Source organism: Pestalotiopsis fici, assembly GCF_000516985.1.
Source record: "Pestalotiopsis fici W106-1 unplaced genomic scaffold PFICI_Scf_8, whole genome shotgun sequence".
In the NCBI taxonomy this organism is placed as follows: domain Eukaryota; kingdom Fungi; phylum Ascomycota; class Sordariomycetes; order Amphisphaeriales; family Sporocadaceae; genus Pestalotiopsis; species Pestalotiopsis fici.
In genome coordinates this window covers 412,982-437,535 of record NW_006917098.1, presented here as the reverse complement: position 1 = coordinate 437,535, position 24,554 = coordinate 412,982, and the positions used below count along the sequence as shown (strand labels likewise).

Genomic DNA, 24,554 nt, shown 5'->3' with positions numbered 1-24,554 from the left:
GGATCGGTTGGGCGGTCACCTGAGTTGCCATTCCAGTTATTTTCAAGGTAGCGATCACAATTTACTGCTCATAGCTCCACAAGTCACATTGTATTACTGTCTAGTACATCGTATCGTAATTCAATATCGCAGGAAATTATTCAGACCCCAGAGTCTGCCTGAGTAGCATTGTGCGGAATGTTGACTGCTTGATACCAATCATCCCATTTGTTGCAGCGATCAGCAAAATCGCCCAATACACCAGCTTCTTCCATGATCGGTTTCAGCTTGCTTGGTTGCTCCAAGAATTGAATTGCGATACCATCACTGGAGTGGAAAGCAATGTGACAGTGAAATAGCCAGGCTCCTGGGTTATCAATCTGGAAAGCAATCCAGACGTACCCGAGGGGCTCCACGTCCACCGTATCTCGCCTGGGTGGGTTGTCCAAGTTGGGCTGGATGTCAGAAGTGAACTTTCCAAGTCCCTGAGCCAAGATTAAGAAATCGTGGCCGTGGAGATGAAAGGGGTGGACCGAGGGCTCTACGCGTATCTCCTGGCCATACTGATCGACGGCGCCCGCGGGATCCCAGTCGCTCTCAATGACAAAATAGACCCACTGCCCCGTCTCATAGTCGAGCTCTATGGGCCTAGAGTTGGGCGGGAAGTCTGCCGTCTCGTCGATGGTCAACTTCTTGACGCTTGGTTCGCTCCAGTTTACATACAGTGGCAGCTTTTGTAGAAACCACAAGAAGACAGAGCCGGTTGAGTTTGTCGCATCCGGCCAGGTAAAGTTGCCCAAGCCAACCCTGAAGTAGTCCTCGGCGGCCAGAGGGTTCGCCTGGGCACCAACTTGCTGCTTAAGGATAGGCACGAGGCTCTCCGGTTTGGGGTCAGCGCAGCCAAAGTTCAAGTGGTAGTCTGACTTGTTGATATATGGCGGATCACTGGACCCAGCGGACTCGTATCGCACTATGCCGACCTTGTCGTCTACTATATCTGTCTGATTGATGAAGCAATATTGTGCATGCATCCAGAAACTGCTGTCATCATCAAAATCGGGATTAGTCTCTATGATGATTTCGTATCGTTGGCCTGAACGTCATGATCAGCTAATGACTCATTTTTAGTTTTAGGAAAGAGACCAAATACCTATGCCGACATTGAGAGTGTCTACAGTCAAAGGCTCGATTGGCACAAAGTCTATGGCTATAATGGTGAAATTGTGCCCGTCGATCCAGAATGTGTAGGTCAAGATAGTGGACGTATTGATGATGCCAAACTTGTACTTTGTCCCTTGTTTAAGTACGACCTCGTAGTAGTCACGCGTACCTGTGCATTTAGCATCGTTTGTGGGATCGCACTCGTAGTAGCCCTTGCCGTTGATCAATGAAGACTTTGGAATCGCCGCGCGATTTGTGGTTATGCCTACATGATCCAGGGCAAAGGCGTCATCGTGGTACCAATCACTGAGCAGCCAGGGACCAAGATCTACATCCCAGTTGGCGCTTGAAGGGCCGTGAATAACAATAGGCCCTTGGCTTTGCATCAGCTACAAGTATCATGTTTATCAAGAAAGAGAGTACATACCATAAGCTCCATTACTGTCTGTTATGACAAGTCAGCGTATTGCCATGTGTCGGCTGGAGGCTATCATGCACTTACACTGCAGACTGTAATGAGAATGATACCATGATGTGCCGTATTGGGTTACCCGAAACTCATATACTTGGGAGTCGCCGGGCTTTACTCTGTTAGAAAATATTCCCTAAAGAATTGCCAATACAGTCTTACAGTTATGGGGCACTGAGTGACACCCGGCACGCCATCCAGCCAATTCGTCTCTTTCTGGCGGATGCCATGCCAATGAACAGCAGTCCCATTGTAGTTTTCTGTAAAATTGTTCTTTACGGTGATTCCTGCACGTGGCATAAGTAATGGTTTCTGTCTCGCTGTAAAGTAACCGAGGATTGACTAACTTAGAGTATCACCCCAATCTGCTTCAATGGTTGGGCCCGGATATTGTCCTAGATTATAGGATCTCAGCGCCGTGAAAACGTCACAAGACTTCATACTGACCATTGACAACCATGCCAAGCATTTCATACCCATCTGGTGAGATTATCTGCTGGCTGAGGGTGAGTTCGTACTTTGGATATGTAAGCGATTCGTTGCTCAAGATGAAGGTTCATTCAGTATAAAACACGCACTTCCACAAGCTTTCCCTCGGGCGCCTCTTCTTTGCCATAATAATCAGTCTCAATGTTGAAGCCATCTTTCCAGCAGTCACGAGACTCTGCCGTGTTGACACATGCGTAATCACGAGCAGCGGCGCTCCCGAAAACTGGTCGGCCATAAAAAGCGAGGAACAATATGGATTGGAACATGGCGAACATCATCCCTGGCCTTGATTCATACAATCGAATCGAGAATGGAGTCCGAATCACCATTTTTACACACCCATAAGATGTATTATATAGTGATTAAGCGGCTTAGATCCATGATTGTGAAGAACACTCTCGCCAGGCCAGCTCCAGGGGGGGGCCTGGTCACTCAACATGCAATAGTCAAGCAGTCATCTCTCTCTTAGCCCCGGAGTTCGCCAAGCCCCAATCGACTCCAATTATTGGGTGAGCCACAGTGGATCGTTATATGGACTTTTCATCCGAAGGATCCCAAGTCGGGCCCCCTAAGCGACCTTCCCTCGCCAAAGGACATTGCCATGACAGTGCTAAGTCGGCTAAAACCATTGAGCACAGTGCGCACCTATGGACCAAAAAGAGCCGATCAACAATCATTTTTCGGTCGCGCTGCTTTCATAGACCATGAGCACGAAATTTGATAGGTTTTTCTTTTTTGTACTTGGTTCCGGCCCCAACAATGTTGGTCCAAAGGATGAATCAAGTAGCTGATGATGCTATGGACATAATTTGGGCATCATCATCTCCTATAACTTAGCGCACGACACCCTCGTAAATACACAATATGAATGAATTGATATTGACATACGCCTATCTAGGATTTGAACTCGAGCCCATCGACGGGCTTCCCATCGCTAATCCATTCCTCTATCCACCCAATGGTCATTCTAAGCGGCTTAGCAAAGCATTCAACGGCTTTCGAGATATTGCATTCAGATCTTTACACTTACTTGCTTCTTTTCGTGTCTGCAAACTTCTCGTGATCACCAATCAGATGCTCCTTATACCAAGGATCTTGCTTCATTCGTTTGTAATCCTCCAAGTTCTCAAACACAACTTGGCTGAAGCAGTCAAAGTCGGACACGAGGGCCATCTGCGGATCATATAATTCTGACATAAGAGAACGTGTGACCCCAGGGTTGTGTATCTTTTCTTTCTGAATTAGCGAATCTCTGCAACAATGCACGAGAATTGCTGCAAATAATTCACAGTGGATGTTTCAAGAAGTATGAGAGAAACTAACCATTGTCCATCTTTTTACTCCATACTTAGCCATGAGGTCCTTGGTCATCGGCGCAGACACCTGGGTCATATGGTATCGATAGTCCTCCTCACTCATTCCTGGTTTGCGATAGCCGCAGATGGTTAGGCAAAGATACCTGCTTGGCTTCAGAGTAGACGCTGGATTTTTCGACATTTCGGCCATGTCTGTGGTGGAGAGATTCTTGGGTTAGAGTCCCTTTGAGCCCTTGGTAATTCGCTAGTCTGGTTCACTACCTATGTATGGAATATTCACATTGTTCGAATAATGTCTGTAATGAGACTCCGTGCATCTGCTGTTGTGGCCGGGTACGACTTTGACTTCAAGGCGGTAGTGCATGGATCAAACCCTGCAGATCCGAGTGCGCATCGGGCGGACGTTTCATTCATTTTTACCGAAGCGAATCTGACTTGAACCCATTTGGGTGCACTAGGGCTTACTTTGACGTTTGCATATTGATGCAAGTGCTACATTGTGTTTTGACACATGAAAACTGTCATGCACTCGATATGAAACTAGCTGAGTATTCATCATCATATATTCAGCCCCTGACCCCGACTTCCATTGATTCAGGACTGTTATAGTAAATACGCCGATAGTCTTTGTCACAAAAACAATGTCTACAGAATACAGATCAACGAGACTCAATACGCACATGCTGGCTATTGCAGCGGGCTCTTTTCTAGCGGGTAAGGAAAATACTGCCCTCGATACACATTCATGTAGGAAATCAATTTAATAAAACAAAAACTAACTAATGGCATTAGGCGCCATGATGGGACTGCCTTTAATGGCTGTTCCCATGCTCCTAGATACCGGAGCTGACCCGGTGTACCTGGCACGTCAGTGGGCGCGCATGTACTACTATGGCGTGCGGACTATGCCTCCCCTAGCGATAACCACATTCATCTTGTACGTATGGACGATCATCCGAAGACGCAGTCAGCACCAGGCGTGGTATATACTTGCAGTCGCTGCGGTGGTGACCATGGGCATGATACCATTTACCTGGTATGTCCTAGCGCCAACCAACAATGCCCTATTTCGCCTAGCAGAGGGCCCCGAAGCAGCATCAGGGACAACAGCGGGAAGTCTGGAAGAGGTAACGGAGTTACTCGTGCGGTGGAACAAGTTGCACATTGCTAGGTCCTTGTTCCCATTGACGGGAGTCGTTATTGCGCTATCGGATGCCATGTAGGCACGTTTTGCTTGGCGGGTCGGATTTCGTTGTGCGCAGTATACGGTAGACACCCGCGGAATGCTCTTGCTCCGAGTGCGAATGGATCATTGCATAAGACCTCATCATGCACTAATTTGTAATCTTGATTATCACGTGAAATGTCTTCGGACCGTTTGGGCAATTATTGGAAATACCGAAAGGCCTGATTCTGAAACACGGCAATATCAAAATTTGGCATAAACAGGAACCCTAATCAAAACGGTCCGTAGGGGCCTTCGGGGCATTATTTGTCAGGGCATTCCAGATGCTCGGGGTAAAGGTGTTTTCACCCGTGTCGGGGTATAGTAGGTTTGTTTTTCGGGGCAAAAGCCTACTCGCGGTGCATTTATGTAAGCATCTCGGGGCATTGGCTGGCAAAGCTGAGCCTAGACAGTATGAAAGGCTTTCCAGTTCGTACTGTGTACGGAACTCGACTCCAATTGTTGATCAGTGAACCATTAACAGGAATGGCGATTCTCTTTTCAGCATTTCCCACTACCTTCAGTTGAAAGAAGCTGGATATGGTCAAGCTGTGTGTAGATTTATCTCAAGCAGTCATGTGTGTGACCATTGTCTTGGTTTTCGCGGGTATAATCCACAAGACCTACTGATTCTGCTTGGTTTTCCTGTAAATATATGCCAATATGTGTATGCACAACTTGAATGAGAACCAAAGGTTTGCTAAATTGTATCTGCTACAAGATATGATTGCGTGAGAAGTATTGAGATGATGGCGAATAAGTGGCTGGGAAGATGTTACATTGCGAGTTAAAACACGAGTTCTTAAAACTCCCCTTGAACCTGAAATCTAAATAATGAATGACGCCCATTATTCCAGTGCAATAGCAAACCACGTCTTTTCACCCGCCCTAAGCTGAAAAGCAACCTTCTCGTCCTCGGCCAGCTTCCGCAGGACCTCATCAATAAAAGGCTCGAGAGCTTGTTCCCTCATCTGCTGATCCGTGTCCCCGTACATCTCCACGACCAGCCTCTGTACTGTGGCACTCCCTTTGCCACCTTGCTCTTCCTTCCTGATGCGGTTCAGGTGCTGCAAGACCTGCCGCTCGCGCCGCTCCTTGGAGGCGAGTTCGCCAGAGATCTTCGCGTTCAGATTTGGGATGACTTCGCCGTGGGCCGGGTAGCCTCTGCCGCAGTTGTGGCTCTGCATCAGACGTAGAGTCGCCATCCAGGTGCTCAGGAGCTCAACGGCAGCCGTCCCATGACCGAGAACGTTGTCGCCAGTAAACATGGCATTTTCCTCTTCAATCACAAAGCACATGTGATCGTGTGAGTGTCCAGGGGCGTGGACCGCCCTGACTGTGGCGCCTTCGACCTCAAAGACCTGGCCATCCTCGATGGGCTGCTGGCCCTTGCTGGGAGAATGCTTGTATATCGAGTCTGAGAGGTGGGGGTATAGTCTCAAGAGATCTGGAACACCACCAGTATGGTCACCATGCCAGTGGGATAGTAGTACTGCGGACAGGCGGATTGAAGAGTTGGCAAGAGTAGAGCTGATAAGATCGGCCCACTCTGGAATTCCTTGTCCTGTATCGATAAGAAGTCTTTTCTCGCCTGTGCCTATGATATATGTATTTGTCCCCTGGAGGGTGAACTTGAAAGCACTCATTGTCAACTCTTCGCAATCTTGTTGCCATGTATTTTTTTGTGCCGGCTTACCTTTCCTGGATTCTGCCCCAGAACGCGAAGGACATTCGGACTGATTTGTTCGACATCATTTAGTGGGGGAAGGCTCTTTTGCTGGCCGTCGAGATAGTCCTCGAAAGCACAAATGTTAAGTGCCTTGTTGATCTGGCGATAGCCACCCTTGCCTACCATGTTGAAAGGATAAGATGCAGCCTGTGTAGTAATGGGTGCGATGACCGTAGTCTCAATGTCACATCTTTTGGGGATATGGTAGTCGCCCAAGCCGACTTTGCAGAAGTAACCCTGTTAATCTACGGTATCGGGTCGCGGTTTTTGCGAGTTGCCACATCCTTATCCTGATTACCAAGGTTCGGGAATCTCTTTGCGGTCCTAGGTAGGAGAGTAGGCACCGATGTCTGACCAACTCCGGCGCAAGCTGACTATCAACCGAACGATGGAACGAGTCCCGATAATTTCCAATGCACCTATCTATTTAATTATGCACTTGGCTCGCTGGATTAGACAGAACCAATCAGACTGTGTAGTTCGTCTTGGATAATGCGGATGTAGAGGATACTAAGCTTTCTTCATTCAACGGCAACCCCTCTGACCAATCACCTTACACCATCAGCCGCCTTGCTTGCTGTTCAAGTTCACATATAGAGAGTCACCACCTACCTACCTATCTGTCTACCTTTGATGAACACAACAGATTGTGAGAGCAACAGCCTGACTGAGCTCAACCTCGCTCACCATGTCAGACAACTCGGGATCAGGAACATCCCCCTGGGGCTCGCTAAACACGCCAGTGGGGCCGCCCAAAGTCACTCTGGCGTATTTTAGCAACGAGTTTCCCCCAGATGATCTGAACTTCATTGTCCGCAAGCTGTTTGACCGCAGTAAATCCAGGCAGCACCAAGTACTCGGCCAGTTCATCGAAGAAGCGACCTCGGCAGTGCGAGAGGAGATACGCAAACTACCCAACGAGACGAGACATCTAATTCCCACTTTCCGAACCATTTTCGACTTTGCTGAACATGCAGAGCTTCGAAAGGGGCCCTTTCTGGCTCCATCGATGGAGTCCTCCTCTGTGCAATTCAGTTCGCGAACCTGATAGGGTATGTAGCTCCATGTCAGCCGTACCTGGCCGTGTAAAACTAAAACTCGTAAAAAGACATTACGAGACGACAGACCACCTGTTCCCTTTTGGTTCATCCATTGCAAGCGTCGCTGGTCTGGGAATTGGTCTGGTAGCAGCGGCTGCTGTATCTGTCACTCCCAGCCTCGCAGATCTTCCGGTCGCCGGTGCCGAGGCTGTCCGCATTGCATTTCGTCTTGGTGTACTTGTGGACGGCGTTTCTCAAAATCTACAGCCAAGAGACCGTTCCACCACGGGCACCCCCGACTCCTGGGCATATGTCATTCCCGATGTGTCACCGGAGGTGGTACAGAAGGAGCTGGACGAAATACATTCCAGAGAGGTATACTTTCCCTTTTCTTTTTGCATTTTATTTTAGTGGCAGTACCATTGACCCGCTAGGCAGAAAACGCCTATACCGAGCAAGATCTTTGTCAGCGCGTTAAGCAGGACTTCCGTAACAATAAGTGGACCGCCCGCCAGGCTGAGAAGCCTCTTCCGCTTGTCAGACTTCTTTCGAGATCGTAAATTCGTCGCTTTACCCGTATATGGAGGCCTGTGTCATGCCGGGCACATTTACGAACAACGGCATGTGCAGGAAGTCGTCGAAAAGTCTGTACTGGACGAAACACACGTTCGGTACTCACCTAGCGTGAGACTTTTCTCTACTTCTACCGGCAAGCCGTTCTTGTCCACAAGTGTGACGAATCTGTTTGAGCAAGTTGTCGGTGAGATCTTGACACAAAAGATACAATGGGACAAAGTTGTGAAGGGTGTTCTGGAACGTATTCAAGAGCTTTCGGCAACCGAGGTCGAGGTACTCGTCTTCCGCGACTCTCTTCCCGTGCATGAGTTGGTGAAAGCTCTGAAGTCGGCCGACAGTGGCCTGCAAACCACGACAGAAGACCTCTTGCAGTGGCTCCACCAGAGTCGTGAGCGGCTCCAGGGTCCGCGAGGCTCCTTGCAGTCCAAAATTGCCATTGTTGGAATGTCCTGTCGGATGCCGAGTGGTGCCACGGACACTGAAAAGTTCTGGGAGCTGCTGGAAAAAGGCCTTGATGTTCACCGCAAGATCCCAGCCGACCGTTTCGATGTCGAAACACATCACGACCCTACTGGGAAGAGAGTGAACACGAGTATCACACCATACGGATGTTTCATCGACGAGCCTGGCCTTTTCGATGCAGGCTTCTTCAACATGTCGCCTCGAGAAGCGCAACAGACCGATCCAATGCAAAGGCTCGCGTTGGTGACTGCTTACGAAGCACTCGAGCGAGCTGGCTATGTGGCGAATCGTACGAGCGCAACCAATTTGCATCGCATTGGGACGTTTTATGGTCAAGCGAGTGACGACTACCGTGAGGTGAATACTGCACAAGAAATCAGTACATACTTCATCCCCGGTGGGTGTAGAGCTTTTGGCCCGGGACGAATCAACTACTTTTTTAAATTCTCGGGTCCAAGCTATAGTATAGACACGGCATGTTCGTCAAGTCTGGCAACGATACAGGTAAGCACCAGAGATTTATGATGGATTCGGAAGCTAACACCTCATGAAGGCAGCTTGTACGTCTTTATGGAATGGAGACACCGACACAGTGGTAGCTGGCGGAATGAATGTGTTGACCAATTCCGACGCATTTGCTGGTCTAGGAAATGGGCACTTCCTTTCCAAAACTCCCAATGCTTGCAAGACATGGGACTGTGAAGCAGACGGTTACTGTCGCGCAGACGGCATCGGGTCAATCGTTATGAAGCGCCTCGAAGATGCGGAAGCTGACAACGATAACATACTCGGTGTTATACTAGGAGCGGGAACGAATCATTCCGCCGACGCAATCTCGATTACACATCCGCATGCCCCGTCCCAAGCATTCCTATACAGGCAAATTCTTCGAGATGCCGCCTTGGACCCATTCGATGTTAGCTTTGTCGAAATGCACGGCACTGGTACACAGGCTGGCGACTCGGAAGAAATGCAATCCGTCACCGAGGTATTTGCCCCAATAGCAAACAAGCGACGCACTAGCAAGCAGCCCCTTCATATCGGTGCAGTCAAATCCAATGTAGGCCATGGCGAAGCCGTGGCAGGAGTGACAGCGTTGATCAAGGTACTGTTGATGTTTCAGAAAGAAGCGATACCACCGCATGCTGGAATCAAGAACAGCATCAACCCAGGATTCCCCAAGGACCTGGACAAGCGGAACATAAATATCCCGTATCAGAAAACGGCCTGGCCTCGCAGTACTGACAGGAAACGCATTGCAGTTGTCAATAACTTCAGCGCTGCGGGAGGCAACACGACGATAGCCATCGAGGAAGGACCTTTGCGACAAACAATCGGTCACGATCCCCGGACCACACATCTGATTCCAATCTCTGCGAAAAGTAAAGTCTCGCTGAAGGGGAACATCCAGCGGCTTATAGACTATCTGGAAGTGAGCCCAGATGTCTCGCTAGCTGATCTGTCCTACTCCTTGACAGCCCGGCGTTACCACCACAGTCACAGAGTAGCGATTACCACTTCTGATGTAGCGCATTTAAAGAAACAGCTACGCTCGCAGTTGGACTCAGCAGACTCGCATAAACCAATCGTAGCCGCCGCAGGACCTCCACCCGTCGCGTTTGCTTTCACAGGCCAGGGAGCGTCGTATGGGACGATGGACTTGGAGCTCTACCATGAGTCCAAATATTTCCGCGACCAGATCTTGCAACTCGATTCATTTGCCCAAGGACAAGGATTCCCATCTTTTGTCCCGGCCATCGACGGAAGCTTCCCTAAAGAGCACACGCACCGGCCTGTCGTAACCCAGCTCGCTTTGCTGTGCACTGAGATTGCCCTCGCAAAATACTGGGCTTCATTGGGCGTCAAGCCCGATGTTGTCATAGGACACAGTCTCGGCGAGTACGCGGCATTACACGTAGCCGGAGTTCTGTCGGCAAGTGACGCCATCTTCCTCGTTGGCCAGCGGGCCTTGATGCTCGAAAAGAAGTGTCAGGCTGGAAGCCATAAAATGCTTGCCGTGAGAGCTTCCCTTGCTCAGGTCCAAGAGGCCGCAGGGGAGCTACCTTACGAGGTTGCTTGCATCAATGGACAGAAGGACACAGTTCTCAGTGCTGCCAAAGATGACATCGATAAGCTTGCTTCCGTGCTAGAAAGCGCCGGGTACAAATGCTTTAGTCTTGATGTGGCATTTGCTTTCCACTCAGCACAAACCGATCCCATCCTGGACGACTTTGAAAGTGTTTCGAGAACTGGAGTTTTGTTCCAGGCACCAAATCTGCCAGTCATTTCACCGTTGTTGGGAAAGGTTGTGTTCAACGACAAGACGATCAACGCCAATTATGTTCGTCGTGCAACCCGAGAGAGTGTCGACTTCTTGTCTGCACTGGAAGCAGCACAGAAGATTTCAATCATTGACGAGTCAACCACATGGATTGAAATTGGACCCCATCCTGTTTGTATGGGTTTCATTCGTAGTGCTGTTCCGAGCATCAAGGTCGCATCGCCCTCGATCCGCCGTGGCGAGAACAACTGGCAAACGCTCGTTCAAACTTTGGGTGCACTCCATCTTGCCGGGATTCCCGTAGACTGGAATGAATACCACCGCCCCTTTGAACAAGCACTGCGTCTCCTGGATCTGCCGACCTATAGTTGGAATGACAAGACGTACTGGATTCAGTACAACGGTGATTGGGCCTTGACCAAGGGCAACACATTCTATGATGCCGAGAAGGCAGCAAAAGCTCCTCGGGTCGGAGGTGACCTTCCTCCTTCGCCCATCAGCACCTCAACAGTCCACCGAGTGATTGGGGAAACGTTCGACGGCACGGCCGGCACAGTCGACATACAGTCTGATCTTATGCAACAAGACTTCCATGACGCCGCCTATGGGCACAAGATGAACAATTGTGGGGTTGTGACATCGGTAGGTATCCTCGACGGCATTAGATCCATAAGAGTCCAGCTGGCTAACGTTATGTACAGTCAATTCATGCCGATATTGTATACACTATAGGACGTTACCTGCATACCAAGCTCAAACCTGGTGTCAAGGATATCCATATGAACATCTCCAATCTGGAAGTTGTCAAAGGCCTAGTTGCACAGAAGAATCGCGACGTGCCTCAGTTGATTCAGGTCTCAATATCCACAGAGGACATCAGCTCTGGAACTGCTCAAGTAACTTGGTTCAATGTTCTTCCTGATGGAGGCCTCGATGAGCCATTCGCTACTGCCACTCTCTTCTATGGCAAAGCAAATGACTGGCTTCAGTCCTGGATCCCAACAACACATCTCGTGCTGGGAAGAGTGCACGAACTCGAGCGACTTGCCGAGCAAGGAGTGGCGAACAGATTCTCCCGCAATATGGCCTATGGACTTTTTGCACGTAATCTGGTCGACTATGCCGACAAGTATCGAGGGATGCAATCTGTGGTTCTCCATGGATTAGAAGCATTCGCCGACGTAGAGTTGACAAAGGAAAAGGGCGGTACATGGACGGTTCCGCCATTCTTCATTGACAGTGTGGCTCATTTGGCTGGCTTCATCATGAATGTCTCGGATGCCGTCGATACCGCCAATAACTTTTGCGTCACGCCCGGCTGGGAGTCGATGAGGTTTGCCCGTCCTCTCCTGGCCGGTGCCAGGTACCGATCATACGTCAAAATGATCCCCACAGAGGAAGATGCCGGCGTGTTCCTGGGCGATGTTTACATCTTTCAAGACAACAAAATCATTGGCCAAGTGCGTGGTATCAAGTTTCGTCGTTACCCGCGACTCCTGCTCGACCGCTTCTTCTCCGCCCCCGACGCCGCGAAACACGGTGGGAAGCACGCGCCGGCAGTCAAGGCCGCGATCCCGCCGGCGCTCGAAAAGAAGAGTGCAGTGGTTGTGGCTCAGGTCCCTGTGGTGGATAAGCCTCCCCCTACAAAGGAGAACGCTGTTGCGGCGCCTGCAGCAAAGAGTCCAGAGCCGGTTGCTGCAGCTGCGGTGAATGAAGATAGTATCACGGTGAAAGCCATGGCCCTTGTCGCTGCCGAGGCTGCTCTAGATGTTTCGGAACTTGAAGATGATGTTCAATTCGCCAACATTGGAGTTGACAGTCTGATGAGTCTGGTGATTGCAGAGAAGTTCCGTGAGACACTCGGAGTCACAATCAGTGGAAGTTTGTTCTTGGAGTATCCCGCTGTTGGGGATCTGAGGGCTTGGTTATTGGAGTACTACGGTTGAAGCGGAGGCAACGCGGCATTTCACGAAATGTATGAGGAAGGATAGAGATGGATTCTTGTCGATAGATTTGTTGGATCATTATGTTGTTGAACAAACTTGACCAAGGTTCGGTATTTGGGTGTCCCGAACTGCGAACTGGCTGGATGGCCTATTGCAGTATGACCGTTCTACACCGTGGTGTGGTGGACGAACCAGCCCCGCCAGTTTAGTCCCAGAAAGCTGGGGGTTTACTTTTAGCTCTCCGTCTTTCAATCTATTATCCATATGGTATACTGCAACATAAGTGCTATGCATGTCAACAGAATGGATGTCGGCTTTTGCATGAAGAACGTCATCTGCGCGCAGCATGATCTGGGCCATCTGAAATTGATACCATACAGCAAGTATAAATTTATTCCATAACACAAAAAGCCAGAAAGAGAAAGAGATTGGGAACGAAAGATGTAGCAACTTCAGGGACCATCGTAGATGCATGTATCAGAGAATTGATTGCAGCTGCCATCCACTTGCTTCACTGCCAAGACTCGATCGGGATCGTCAATAAGAAAGGAAGACTCATAGTATGTGATACAGGAGCCTCCATTAAAGAATTCAGCTGCGACACACTCCTGTATGTGGTTGCAGATATCAATGCACTCTGCATAGTTTGTTGCGGGCCGTATCCCGTCGAGGTCGAAACTTAGCAAGGCCATTTGGCACTGGACAGCGAATGGACAGCCACAACCGCCTCCACTGGGGGCCTCCATTGTGAATTCTGAGCTCGTTACGGTAGCAATCGGCACCGTTGTGGTAACAGTGGTGGAGATTGTGTTGGTGGTTGTAGTTCTAAGTGTTACTGTCGAGACTAAAGTGGTGATTACTACTCTCCTTATCGTCGTTCGCGTAGTTGCCGTGGTTGTTGAAACTGCTGGATCCATTGGCCGTAGTGTAGCAGTCAAGGTAGTTGTAAAGGCTGCACCCGTGGATGTAGTTGTGACTGTCTTTGTGACCCCAATAATGCAAGAGCAAAGGGTAGGATCCAGAGTAGCGCTCTCGGATGGGTTGATAACAACGACACTTCCGCCATGATACGTGCCAAATCCACCCAAGTATCCATGATTATTGTCGTATGAAGGTTGTCCTATCAATGATGAGACGCAGTCCTTACTTCCAAGGCAAGATTTATCAGGAGAGTCCGACTCACTTTGATCCGTTTCACGGGATGGCTTGGAAGGTGGTTTCTTGCCGCCATGCTTATACACCCACCTCTTTAACACACCTGTAGATGTCGTGGCGGGACAGACAGTGGCTGTCGATGTGACTATCTCCGCGGCTTCACTCTTGATAGATGTGGTAGTGACCACACTAGTTATTGTTTCACTCAGAGTAGGGAACTCTTTTCTTGTTATCGTAGTTGGTGTGGCGAACTCAGTCTCAGTTTCAGTGACGGTAAGAACCGAGGCTTCTGGGGCACCAGGCGTGGGCGTGACCTCAATTGTCACAGTTGCAGCCTTTGTTACTGTAATCTCCGTTGTATATGGTTGCTGATGGTATCTTGCATTGCACCACTATGCAATAGTTCAGTTAGTAGTCATGGTAGACGTAGGTAATCATTGGCACCGATTGAGAGAATGTATGGTGAAGACAATGCTTACGCTTCGAGCCGGAGCATAGGTGGCAACCAAACTACTAAGGCTTGAATAATAACCAAAACCACAAGCGTCAGGCGCCGACGCACTTGTTGTTGCAACCAAAGCAGTCATAATCAATAATCTCTATTGAATGCTGTTGAGTTTGACAGGCAATAAACTACCGAGCGAGCGTGAACGGATGCCAAATGGCAGCACGGACAAGCTCCGGAAGGTGCATGTTATATGTATGAGCCTTGGAGTTTTCGACCCAATGAAGCTCCAGGAACAATTAATAATTTCGGCCAATGTAAGTGAAAAGAAGGCTCGGGATATGGTTGACAATCTCCGCCCCGCTCCAGTCATCGATGCTTTTTGCTATACCACGTCACTCAAAGTTTTCCTCTAAAAGCCATTGTCCTACAAAAATGGGAATCATTCTTAATGAGAAATATCTATGTGCATTTGAACTCGCGATTGGAGCTTGGATATAGTTGCAGTACTATATCAACATCATACTTGACCTTACCATGTACGTCAGGAATCATCGTATCATGGAGTACGGATATGGTATAGTTCCTGGTTCCGTGCACCGGTTTCGAGATAAGCGCACCATGGAACCAAAGTGACTTGTTTATGTGATGTTCAAAATGATGGACAGAAGCGATTCAAATTAAAGAGTGTATTTGAAAAACGAAAGAGGGGATAAAGGAATCGAAAAGAGGCAAGAAGGAGAAACGGGAAGGACTTCCGAGCATTCATTATTTTGGTTCTTGAATGTCTAGAGCGCGGCGGGGGAGCTTGAAAGCATGACGCCTAATTCGCATGAATGACAAAGCTTAAATAAACCTGATGATAATGATGGTCGACGACATGACACATTGCCCGCTAAATGGAGGGCCAGCGAGATCAATGTGTCTTGTAATCATTATGTATGCAGGTAAGGCTTGAGTATTTCCTTTGATGTGTTACCCATAACTTCCAGCATGACCACCAGTGCAAGCAACAAAGTGACAACATTTGAGTATAATATAAAGACGAGAAGTTCTCTCGCCATTTTTTTTTAAGAACAAAAGCCGTGACTCTAAGAGGTTTCGAGGGATTACTAGCAGTAATATTGAAATTAAAGAGCGAATTCCTTTTGTAAAAGCAGTATTATAAAGTACCTAGGTACTTTAGATGAGCGACCTTATATCATCTGTTTCTTCCCTTGCGGAGATGTATATTCTTATATAATAGCCACGGCTATGACGCTTTTCACAAGCTGACTCCTACTAACCTGCTGCCTTTGTATGATCAACCTGTCTGTATCAAGTCTTATGACTGTTGCTGCTCAGTCGTTGTGCACACACGCCTAAAGCTTTGAACATGTATCCGGAAGCTACAGAGTACTTTGCCTACCTAGCTTACAAGCGGACCGAATTTAGCGGTGGCATCCGAAGCTCGTTGCTACAAGGCCAAGGTGGAACCTGCTCAATGCCACATATGCATGTAAGGTTGAGTGTCTACATGGTAAAAGTCAACGTTGAAAAGAAGCGTGCGTCCCGCCATCCATTCTGACAGGCTCAGCATACTCTTAATTCAAAATTTAGGAGCACAAAAAACACTCTCGCAAGCAGGCTTGTTATCTTTTTTTGGTTCCTATTTTAGGGGGCTCGGGGGGTTCGCAATGGACCGAGTCGATCTTCAAAGTGGGGTCACCAGACCAATTAAGCCTAGCTGAGCTGCAACCGACCCAAACGGCAGGAAGCGACCAGTAAGACTTGTACGATAGTATATTTCATAAGTTTATCTCATGGCCCGTGCACGACTTACCGTGCGAAAACGTTACTGCATTTCCTAGGGTACTTAGCACCTTTACGCAAATGCAGCGGATGCAGCTGCTATTTCCAGTTCAAATCACTATACACGTACTAGAATATTATCTCGAGAGACCTTTTTTCGTCGAAATCAATAAAATATCGATGCGACGTCGTTTTATGGTTCAAATTGGTAGTATCCAGCAGTATATTCCAGCAGATCATTTAGCGGGTATGCCCTAGAAATACCATTTAACAGGGACTTTTTCTAATGGACCCAGGGGGCTTCTAATAGAGGTAAGTACACCGTACAGTACTAGGGTAAAGGTAACGCAATAATCGCACATGAGCGTGCACGGATCATGAGATAAACTTTTGAAATATGCCTTCGTACTCACTGCTGACTGGACTGGGGGTCAACTGTCGGAGCTCCTCTCAGCGGGCTAGACACCAACGGAAGCCGCCAAAAGTGCCTGGCCTGACCCACTGCACCTCGTGCCAAACACAGCTGGGCAGCTGCTAATGCAGACGCAGTCCATGTCGAGGTACATGTATGTTGGTTGGTCGAACCGTCTGAGTTACATGTACCGGGATCAAATCGCACGCATTGATCGGATCTGGCGTTTGACGAATGCCGTGTCGTGTCCATCTCGAAGCTGACACTTTGCCAACTTGCCGATAGCTCGTCTGTCAATCTTTTTTTTTTTTTTTGGTTGTTCATACGATCGCGCCCATCTTTGGCTGCTTCCAAGTGAGCGACTTTGACGAAAAGCATGGGATCTTCATTGTAACGATATTTTGCTGCTTTCCCGACTGTTTCTCTTGTATACGTAAGCTGTCTCTCCTCTGCAACACCTCCGTTGAAAGCACCCCTTAAACGTTGTAGCGCAGTCGACAGGTAGGCTACGGCTAGGTTGGCCGAGAATTCCTGCTCAGGCCTCGTCGTGATGTCGGCGCGCATTGTCCAGTCCTGCGCCATCTAAAATTGCATCAGACCCATCTAACGCCCTCGTCTATAGTACACACCCGCATCTGTTGGCCTTTCCGACTCGCGATATTCTCTTTAATAAACCGCCTTCAATGGCGTCGGATACCCAGAGCGCGTCGTGGCACCCTGCCTTGATGCCAAACTTTCACGAAGATACTCCTGCACCTCGACATAACGATAATGAACCCCAAGTACAGCAGGAGCAAGAACCAGAACTACCAGTAGAACAGGCGCAGCCAGAAACAATTGCAGATGCGCCGAGCCACATGATACCGCCTGAGACTACCTCTACAGAACCCGAAAGTGCAGATAACGGCGCATTCCTCGATCAGTTTGCTGGCGATGACCCCGATGCTGGCGGTTGGGATCTTGATCTTGGAGACACCAAAGCTGACACGGCAGCTGTGCCGCAAGATGAGGATACTGCGATCCCCGAAGCTGGTGAAATCGAGGAAGCCCCGACTCAAGCTCCAGAAACGGAATCGGAACAGGAACCAGAGATTAGGGTCGAGCCACCTGCGCAATCTAATGCAGCAAAGCACTCGAGCACCATCTCTTTCACACGGACAGTCTCACACGAGGTGAACTTCAACGATGACGATGACGATGAATGGAATATCCAGAGAACCGACACCGACCCCTTCAACTTCATGGCTCCGAACGAGCGGACAAACTCATTCCCCCCTGTGCCGCCTGCGGAACACGACGTCCCAGATTTCTTGGAACAGTCATCATCGCCACCCCCAGCAACACAGGCTCAAGAGATCATGCAAGAAATTGAGAATGAAGCTCAAGAGCCTCAATCAGCAGGGGAGCCGGACTTCATGAAGACCTTTGGTGACTCAGATGTGCAAGATCAGCAGGGAGATGCATCCTTCCCCCTGGGCGGCGACTTAATTGGCGCTGAAGAGGCTGCTTCTGACGCTCGTTTTGAGGAGGGCCTACCACTGATTCCCCAGGATGAGACGGTACAAAACGAGGAGCCTCAGACATCAGCTGAATTTGATGTTACATTTGCGGACGACACTGGCAACGATGACTTTTTCACCCAGATCCAGGGTGTTGAAGTGCAGGAAGTCGAGGATCCTTTTGACGGCCCAGCACTACAACGTAAAGATACAAGCGTTTTCACGAATATTGTCTCTGGCGCCGAAGCCTTTGCACCGGAAACGCCAACAATTCCTGAGACGGAATATGTAGAGCCAGAACATTCCACTTTCCCAGTCCCTGAAGAGACGAACCCCGAACCGACCGAAGTGCCACAAGATTCCCAGCCCGAGGAACCTGCCGAGTTGGACGCCAAATGGGCAGCTGCTTTCGGCGAGGATGATGATGACTTTCTCCTAGAGGACTCGAATACTGAGGAGGGAAAGGAGCTTGATCCAGCTGCATTTTTTGGCAGCGATGATGAAGGTTTCCTGGAAGATGATGCCGAAGAAGACTTGGCACCAAGCACCGCTCACGTGCAGGAACCAGCTCCTTCTCAACCATCAAGTGCTGCCCCTACCAGCCGATATACTCCGGCTGCGTTACCCACGCAGACACAGCCGCTTCTGAATACATTCAACTCGACGCCAAGCATTCCTCAACTACAACAGGCTGTTCCACCTCAGTATGCTCCTGTGGGTGTACCTCAACCAATTGCAGGGCCATATGGTGCGGCACCGCCGAAACCTGAAGTATCCAGAGCGCAAAGCTTTGCGGACAAGGCAAAGGGTGGTTATGCTTCTCCTTATGATTTGCCCATGGATGTTGTTCGCCCTCCGAGACACCGAACAAGTATGCAACAGCTTCCGCGCGCCAATACTACTGCTCCGACGATGCCTCCACCTCAACCTACTCGGTCCACGAGCATGTATAGTCAACCGTCTCCAGTTTCCGTAGCTCCGGTTCCAATTCCATCGCCACCATCGTCGAGCGGGTCGAATCTTCCAACCCAAGGCTTGAAGCCGGCACCGAAGCTGACGTCCAAGTCGAGTTTCTTCGAAGAGCTCCCGATGTCCGCCAAACCCCGGACCGCTTCTCGCCAAAATAGTTTGACCACTGCGCAACAGACTCCTCAAGGTCCTCCTCAAGGCCCTCCGCAAATGGCCGCTCAGGCACCAGTGTCGACACCACCGATAGCATCCCTGCCACCTCAACCATCCCCCGCTATGGCCGGACTGGTAGCCCCTGAACAAAGCAGCCCTTTCATGCCTCTGCCGAATGCTGCTCCCCGACCAGGCCCTGCGGCAACAAACCGCTATTCTCCAGCACCCCCACAGGGATCTCCCTCAAGTAACATCGCTCCTCCTGTCGCTGCTACCAGTCGATATTCACCTGCTCCCCCAAGTCGATCAAGTAGCGGAACGTTCCCTCATGTCCCTCCTCCAATTCTTGCTCATCAACCCAGAACGTCGAGTCCCCTGGCTCAGTTTGAAGCGTCACATGGTCTTGCAGCAAAGCAAGGAATACAGCCAACTGCCGGCCAAGTGCCGCATATTGGCCGAAGTGCTTCGTCCCAGTATGAGCCTCGTCTCACCCGGGCGCCCTCATTGCCGACTACAGCAGAGGTTGATGAAGATGCTCCACCTTCTGCAATAATGCAGTCTCCACAATCAATACCATCAGCAGCACGATACAGTCCCCAGCAAACGAGGAGCACACCTCCTCCCACGTCTTCACCGGCTGCGAGCACACTATCTCCTCCGAAGAGAACTATTTCAAATTATGCTCCCATTCCGCAGCCGTCCAGCCATCTGCGGGAAGTGAATTTTGCCCCTCCGCCTAGATCGCAAACGCAATCACCCGGTACTGCTTATGGACGTGTTTCTGCAAATCCTGCCGAGGCCATGCCTAGACCTTCATCCGCTCAAGGCCCCATCTCGCCCCGTCAAAGTTCCTCGACAGTACCAGCCAACCCGCCAGTCACACGTGCCCGCGGAATGTCTCAAGTTTTGAGCATGGTTCCGCCAACTGATGGCCGCGAACTTGATCCTTTGCAGAGATGGAGAGGCGCCCCGACCGTCACGTGGGGTATGGGCGGTACCGTGGTCACTTCATTCCCCAAGGATGTACCACGCTATGGTATCTCCCAGGCCCTGCCTATGATTGTTCGGAGCCCTGGCGAAGTCAAGCTGCAGCACATCAAGGATGTCCACCCGATTGAGGAGCGGTTAAGCAAGTTCCCCGGGCCTCTGAAAGGGAAATCCAAGAAGAAGGAAGTACTTGCCTGGCTCTCTAATGGAATAGAGACTCTCGAGAAGGAGTCCCCGAATGTCACTTTCCAGCAATATGTCTCACACGAAGACAAACGTGCCATTGAGAGAATTTTGTTGTGGAAGATCTTACGAGTGATGGTGGAAAATGATGGTGTTCTCGAGGGCAATACGAACGTGGAAAAGGCAGTTCGGCTGGTTCTTTCTCCAGAATTGAGTATAACCAACAGCGACGAGCCTGATTCACCCGTTGTCACCATGGCAGACCTTCAGGGTGCAGCTCTGGGTGCCTACAACTCACAGTCCGACGCTGTGGACTCTTCCGCTGTAGAACAGATTCGGAAGCATCTTCTCTCGGGTGACCGTGAGAAGGCAGCCTGGGCAGCGGTCGACAAGCGCCTTTGGGGCCATGCCATGCTCATTTCGAGCACAGTCCAGGGTGATCTCTACAAACAGGTCACCCAGGAGTTTATCAAAAAGGAAGTCAACCACGCCAATGGCAGCAATGGATCGCTTGCTACGCTCTATGGTGTACTTTCTGGCAACCATGAAGAATCAGTTGATGCATTGGTGCCCAGTCATGCCAGAGCAGGCTTACAACTGATGTCTACCTCGTTGAACTCTAACCAGTCGGCCGATGCATTGTCTGGCCTAGACAAATGGCGCGAGACCTTGGGCATGGTGTTGAGCAACAGAAGTAACAATGACATCGTTGCTATAACATCCCTTGGCAACTTGCTCTCGGGCTACGGTCGAGCTGAGGCTGCGCATATCTGCTTCCTATTCGCTCGAAAGCACGCCGTTTTCGGTGGTCTCGATGACCCGAGCTCCAACTTTGTCCTTGTTGGCGCAGACCACCGGGGTCAAGCTGACCAATCTGCCAAGGAGACGGAAGCTCTTCTGCTTAGTGAAGTATATGAATTTGGTCTGGCTCTCTCCGGCTCAAGCACACAGCAAAGCTGCCCCCACTTGGCTGCTTACAAGCTGCAGCACGCCATTACTCTTGCCGAGTATGGCTTCAGGGACAAGGCGTTGGCATACTGCGAATCGATCATGAACGCAGTCACGGCACAAACAAAGAGGTCGCCCTATTACCACCCGGCCTTGATGTCAGCTGTTGATGATCTTATGGGGAGACTCAAGTTGGCACCAAAGGAAGGTGGGTCTTCGTGGATCTCAAAACCGACGATGAATCAGGTATCAAACTCCATGTGGGACAAATTCAACAAGTTTGTCTCTGGCGACGATGCCCAGGGTGCTGGCCAAGCATCTCCTGGAGAGCCCGGATTGGAATCGGGACCATTTGCACGAATTGGTGGTGGCACGCCAACCATCAGTCGTTCACCATCAGTAAACAACTTTGAGACATTTGGTGGACCTTCTCCTAATGTTGCGGCGAGCCAAGTATCTTCACGCTACGCTCCCAACCTGGGCCAGCGTGCGGCTTCCTCATATGAACCAAATTCCACTTACGCCCCAAGAAGCTCTGGGGAATACCACCGAAGCTCCTTGGAACTGCCCCAGCGAAGCTCACTCGAATTACCTCGTCCAGCTGCGGAGACCCTTCCACCAATGTATGGCGGCTCATCACTCGAAAGCAACACTGGATCGACAGGCTACCAGCCTGCCGCTGCCTCTCAATACACCCCTTTCACGCCAAGCAACGGTCTGCCTGTGACGCCCCAGTCATCGACCAATTATTCCCCTTTCCAACCTGCTGTTGCATCAGAAGCGTCTGCCAGCCCCTATTCCCCCTATCAGCCTGCTTCAGTTCAAGAGCCAGCAACATCGTACTCTCCCTATCAACCGGTTGATGCGCCAGAGCCCGCAGCTAGCAATACTACGCAGGCTACGGAGGCCAAACCCGAGATTGCGGTCAACGATCTCTCCACTACGAATGGCTACCCGGCGCCATCTTATGGTGGGTTCCAGCCGTTGACGGTTGACGAGCCCAGTACTCACTTGGGTGAGGCTGCCGAAATTACTCCAGCTGCCGATACTGCAGACAAGGAAGCAGGACAGAGCACATCCGGCAGTGGTTGGGAAGCCCCTACTTACACACCGTACTCCTACGAGCCACCTACTTCTTCCTACGAACCTGACCCAGAAGGCGGTGAAGAGGCAGAAGATCAGCCAAAGCCAAAGAAGAAGGGCATCATGGACGATGACGATGACGACTTCCCTTCAATGAAAGCTGCTCCAAGTGCCCCACAAGGCAAGTCCAAGGCGGACAAGGACCGGGAGAACGAGGAGATGTTCCGAAAGGTAGCCGAAGAAGAAGGTAGGTGTCTCACAAATCTCGCAATCTATTATGTAATGCTAATTGGAACACAGCAAAACGTGCAGCAGAGGCCAAGTCCCAGAAGAAGGGTTGGCTGGGCGGATGGTTTGGTGGAGGTGGTGCCGCCAAGAAGGAGGCCGAGATGCCAGCCAACAAGCCAATCCGCGCAAAGCTTGGAGAATCAAGCAGTTTCTATTATGATCCTGACCAGAAACGATGGATCAACAAGAAGGCTGGCGCAGAAGACACGGCTGCGAAAGCAGCTACGCCACCACCTCCCCGGGCGGCATCGCGAAATGGCACGCCGCCGCCTCCAGGATCCAGCAGCAGTGCTCCACCAAGGAGTGCTGGTACACCTCCCCCACCTATGGCCGGTCCTCCCATGGGAATGCCACGCAGTGTGAGCAACCTCACCAAGATGGCGTCAATGGACAACTTGACCCCGCCAGGACCTGCGCTGGGCGGAGCACCGCCAATGTTGCGTAGTGCTAGCAACATGAGCAACATGAGCAACGCATCGGCAGACAGCAATGGACCACCGACTCTTGCGCCGCCTGGAATTTCAAGCGCACCCCCTACACGTCCTTCAACTAGCCTCAGCAATGCTAGCAGCATTGATGACCTCCTAGGAGCAGCAGGGCCACGTAAACCCGGTGGCAAGAAGCCCAGAAAGAGTGGTCGATATGTGGATGTCATGGCCAAATAGAGTCATGTCGTGACTTTGGGCTGTGTAGTTCCATCAATGTGCGTCCACGATTGAGCAATTCTGCACTGTCTATTGGCATGGCCAGGAATTTCAATACAGCACACTAGCATATCATCATCGGCGCCTAGCAATCTTCTTAACCTGTATATTGGCATGGGCAGCGGGATCTGATTGTATCATAGAAATCACAAAGTTTTTGTGTTCTGGACAGGCATGGGTCAATACCTTCGCTTTCCATCCTCGACCTCGGATCAAATGGTCGTTTAATTCCCCGTTGTATAGATAAAAGAGTATATGCGTGTATATGATAATGAGACGATATTTTGGGATCAGGCTCCGACTTGTGATTGCTCAGTGTCGCATTTCTTGAGTTCTTGTTTTGTCTGTAACGCATGGATTTTGTCGGATGTGCGTGGTTTGAGCATCAACCAGCCAAGACGAGTAATGGTCAATACACCATATTGTCTGCATTGGCTAAAAAAACGATCCTGCCTTGCATGTTATATATCTGATCCGCGACCGAAAAACAAAACAGATACCTGTACCCAAAGTCATTGATGCAGATCAGTTTAGGTGGGTGGTAGTGTCAAAAGACGTTGGTACGTACTTCTTTGGACATGCACTATGTGTGGAAAGTTGACTTTGACTAAAGTAATGGGTACAACTCTCGTTTTAACGGATAAAAGCATCAGACCCCGGGACCTCCGGCTTAACGGCTATTTCCGGTAGGCTATAGGAGGCAATTAGGTCTTATACACTTTATTTAACTAAACCCATATAGCCAGATCCGTTTATTTATACTAAATATACTAAATCCCCATTAATTTCCCATATAATAGCACCATAATTAATATAAAAAATATTATAAATAGCTTCTTTTATTACAATATAGCACCTAGCACTAAAAGTCACCCAAAACCCTACACTACTAGCCAAAGCACTTTAACTAAAAATAATCAAAGCGCTATAATAGCTGCTTAGTATAACAACTACACTACGGGTTTCTAGAATAAACCTGAAGTATAAAAGGTGTTGGGGTTTATGCTAATAGGGAACGATAGCTTTAAAAGAAATATTAAGCAATAAATATCTAAAAATAAGGGTAATCGAACTAATTTACAAATATAATCGTTAAAGCGTATTAAATGCTTTACTTATAAGTAAAATAAATGCTTAAATTAATTATTAAGATAATAATTATTTATATAAGAAATCTTTTTATAATATATATTTATTTATTCCTTTACTAATATTCTTTAAATTATAATGCCAAGCCGATTTTATGGCCTTGGAGTCGATAGAG

The 24,554-nt window shown here is 49.5% G+C and overlaps 7 protein-coding genes across 7 annotated transcripts; 3 read left to right on the top strand and 4 right to left on the bottom strand.

Annotated features, from left to right (window-relative positions):
* Nucleotides 1-140: 140 nt before the first annotated feature.
* PFICI_10828 (uncharacterized protein) lies at nt 141-2,364 on the bottom strand (the record flags this gene model as incomplete). The annotated part of the gene is made up of 8 exons (XM_007839409.1): nt 141-1,072; nt 1,130-1,513; nt 1,568-1,585; nt 1,643-1,721; nt 1,772-1,896; nt 1,957-2,004; nt 2,057-2,126; nt 2,188-2,364. The coding sequence occupies 8 exons, from the start codon at nt 2,362-2,364 to the stop codon at nt 141-143; spliced, it is 1,833 nt and encodes a 610-aa protein (XP_007837600.1).
* A 628-nt stretch (nt 2,365-2,992) lies between these two features.
* Nucleotides 2,993-3,271, bottom strand: PFICI_10827 (uncharacterized protein; the record flags this gene model as incomplete). The annotated part of the gene is made up of 2 exons (XM_007839408.1): nt 2,993-3,065; nt 3,129-3,271. 2 exons carry the CDS (start codon nt 3,269-3,271, stop codon nt 2,993-2,995), a joined length of 216 nt encoding a protein of 71 aa, XP_007837599.1.
* Nucleotides 3,272-4,055: 784 nt separating this feature from the next.
* On the top strand, nt 4,056-4,637 carry PFICI_10826 (uncharacterized protein; the record flags this gene model as incomplete). The annotated part of the gene is made up of 2 exons (XM_007839407.1): nt 4,056-4,128; nt 4,207-4,637. The coding sequence occupies 2 exons, from the start codon at nt 4,056-4,058 to the stop codon at nt 4,635-4,637; spliced, it is 504 nt and encodes a 167-aa protein (XP_007837598.1).
* An 850-nt stretch (nt 4,638-5,487) lies between these two features.
* On the bottom strand, nt 5,488-6,494 carry PFICI_10825 (uncharacterized protein; the record flags this gene model as incomplete). The annotated part of the gene is made up of 2 exons (XM_007839406.1): nt 5,488-6,270; nt 6,336-6,494. The coding sequence occupies 2 exons, from the start codon at nt 6,492-6,494 to the stop codon at nt 5,488-5,490; spliced, it is 942 nt and encodes a 313-aa protein (XP_007837597.1).
* Nucleotides 6,495-7,056: 562 nt separating this feature from the next.
* Nucleotides 7,057-12,673, top strand: PFICI_10824 (uncharacterized protein; the record flags this gene model as incomplete). Its single annotated transcript, XM_007839405.1, has 5 exons — nt 7,057-7,402; nt 7,494-7,783; nt 7,847-8,950; nt 9,000-11,369; nt 11,429-12,673. 5 exons carry the CDS (start codon nt 7,057-7,059, stop codon nt 12,671-12,673), a joined length of 5,355 nt encoding a protein of 1,784 aa, XP_007837596.1.
* A 452-nt stretch (nt 12,674-13,125) lies between these two features.
* On the bottom strand, nt 13,126-14,415 carry PFICI_10823 (uncharacterized protein; the record flags this gene model as incomplete). Its single annotated transcript, XM_007839404.1, has 3 exons — nt 13,126-13,793; nt 13,857-14,220; nt 14,308-14,415. The coding sequence occupies 3 exons, from the start codon at nt 14,413-14,415 to the stop codon at nt 13,126-13,128; spliced, it is 1,140 nt and encodes a 379-aa protein (XP_007837595.1).
* A 2,744-nt stretch (nt 14,416-17,159) lies between these two features.
* Nucleotides 17,160-23,251, top strand: PFICI_10822 (uncharacterized protein; the record flags this gene model as incomplete). Its single annotated transcript, XM_007839403.1, has 2 exons — nt 17,160-22,545; nt 22,599-23,251. The coding sequence occupies 2 exons, from the start codon at nt 17,160-17,162 to the stop codon at nt 23,249-23,251; spliced, it is 6,039 nt and encodes a 2,012-aa protein (XP_007837594.1).
* Nucleotides 23,252-24,554: the final 1,303 nt, after the last annotated feature.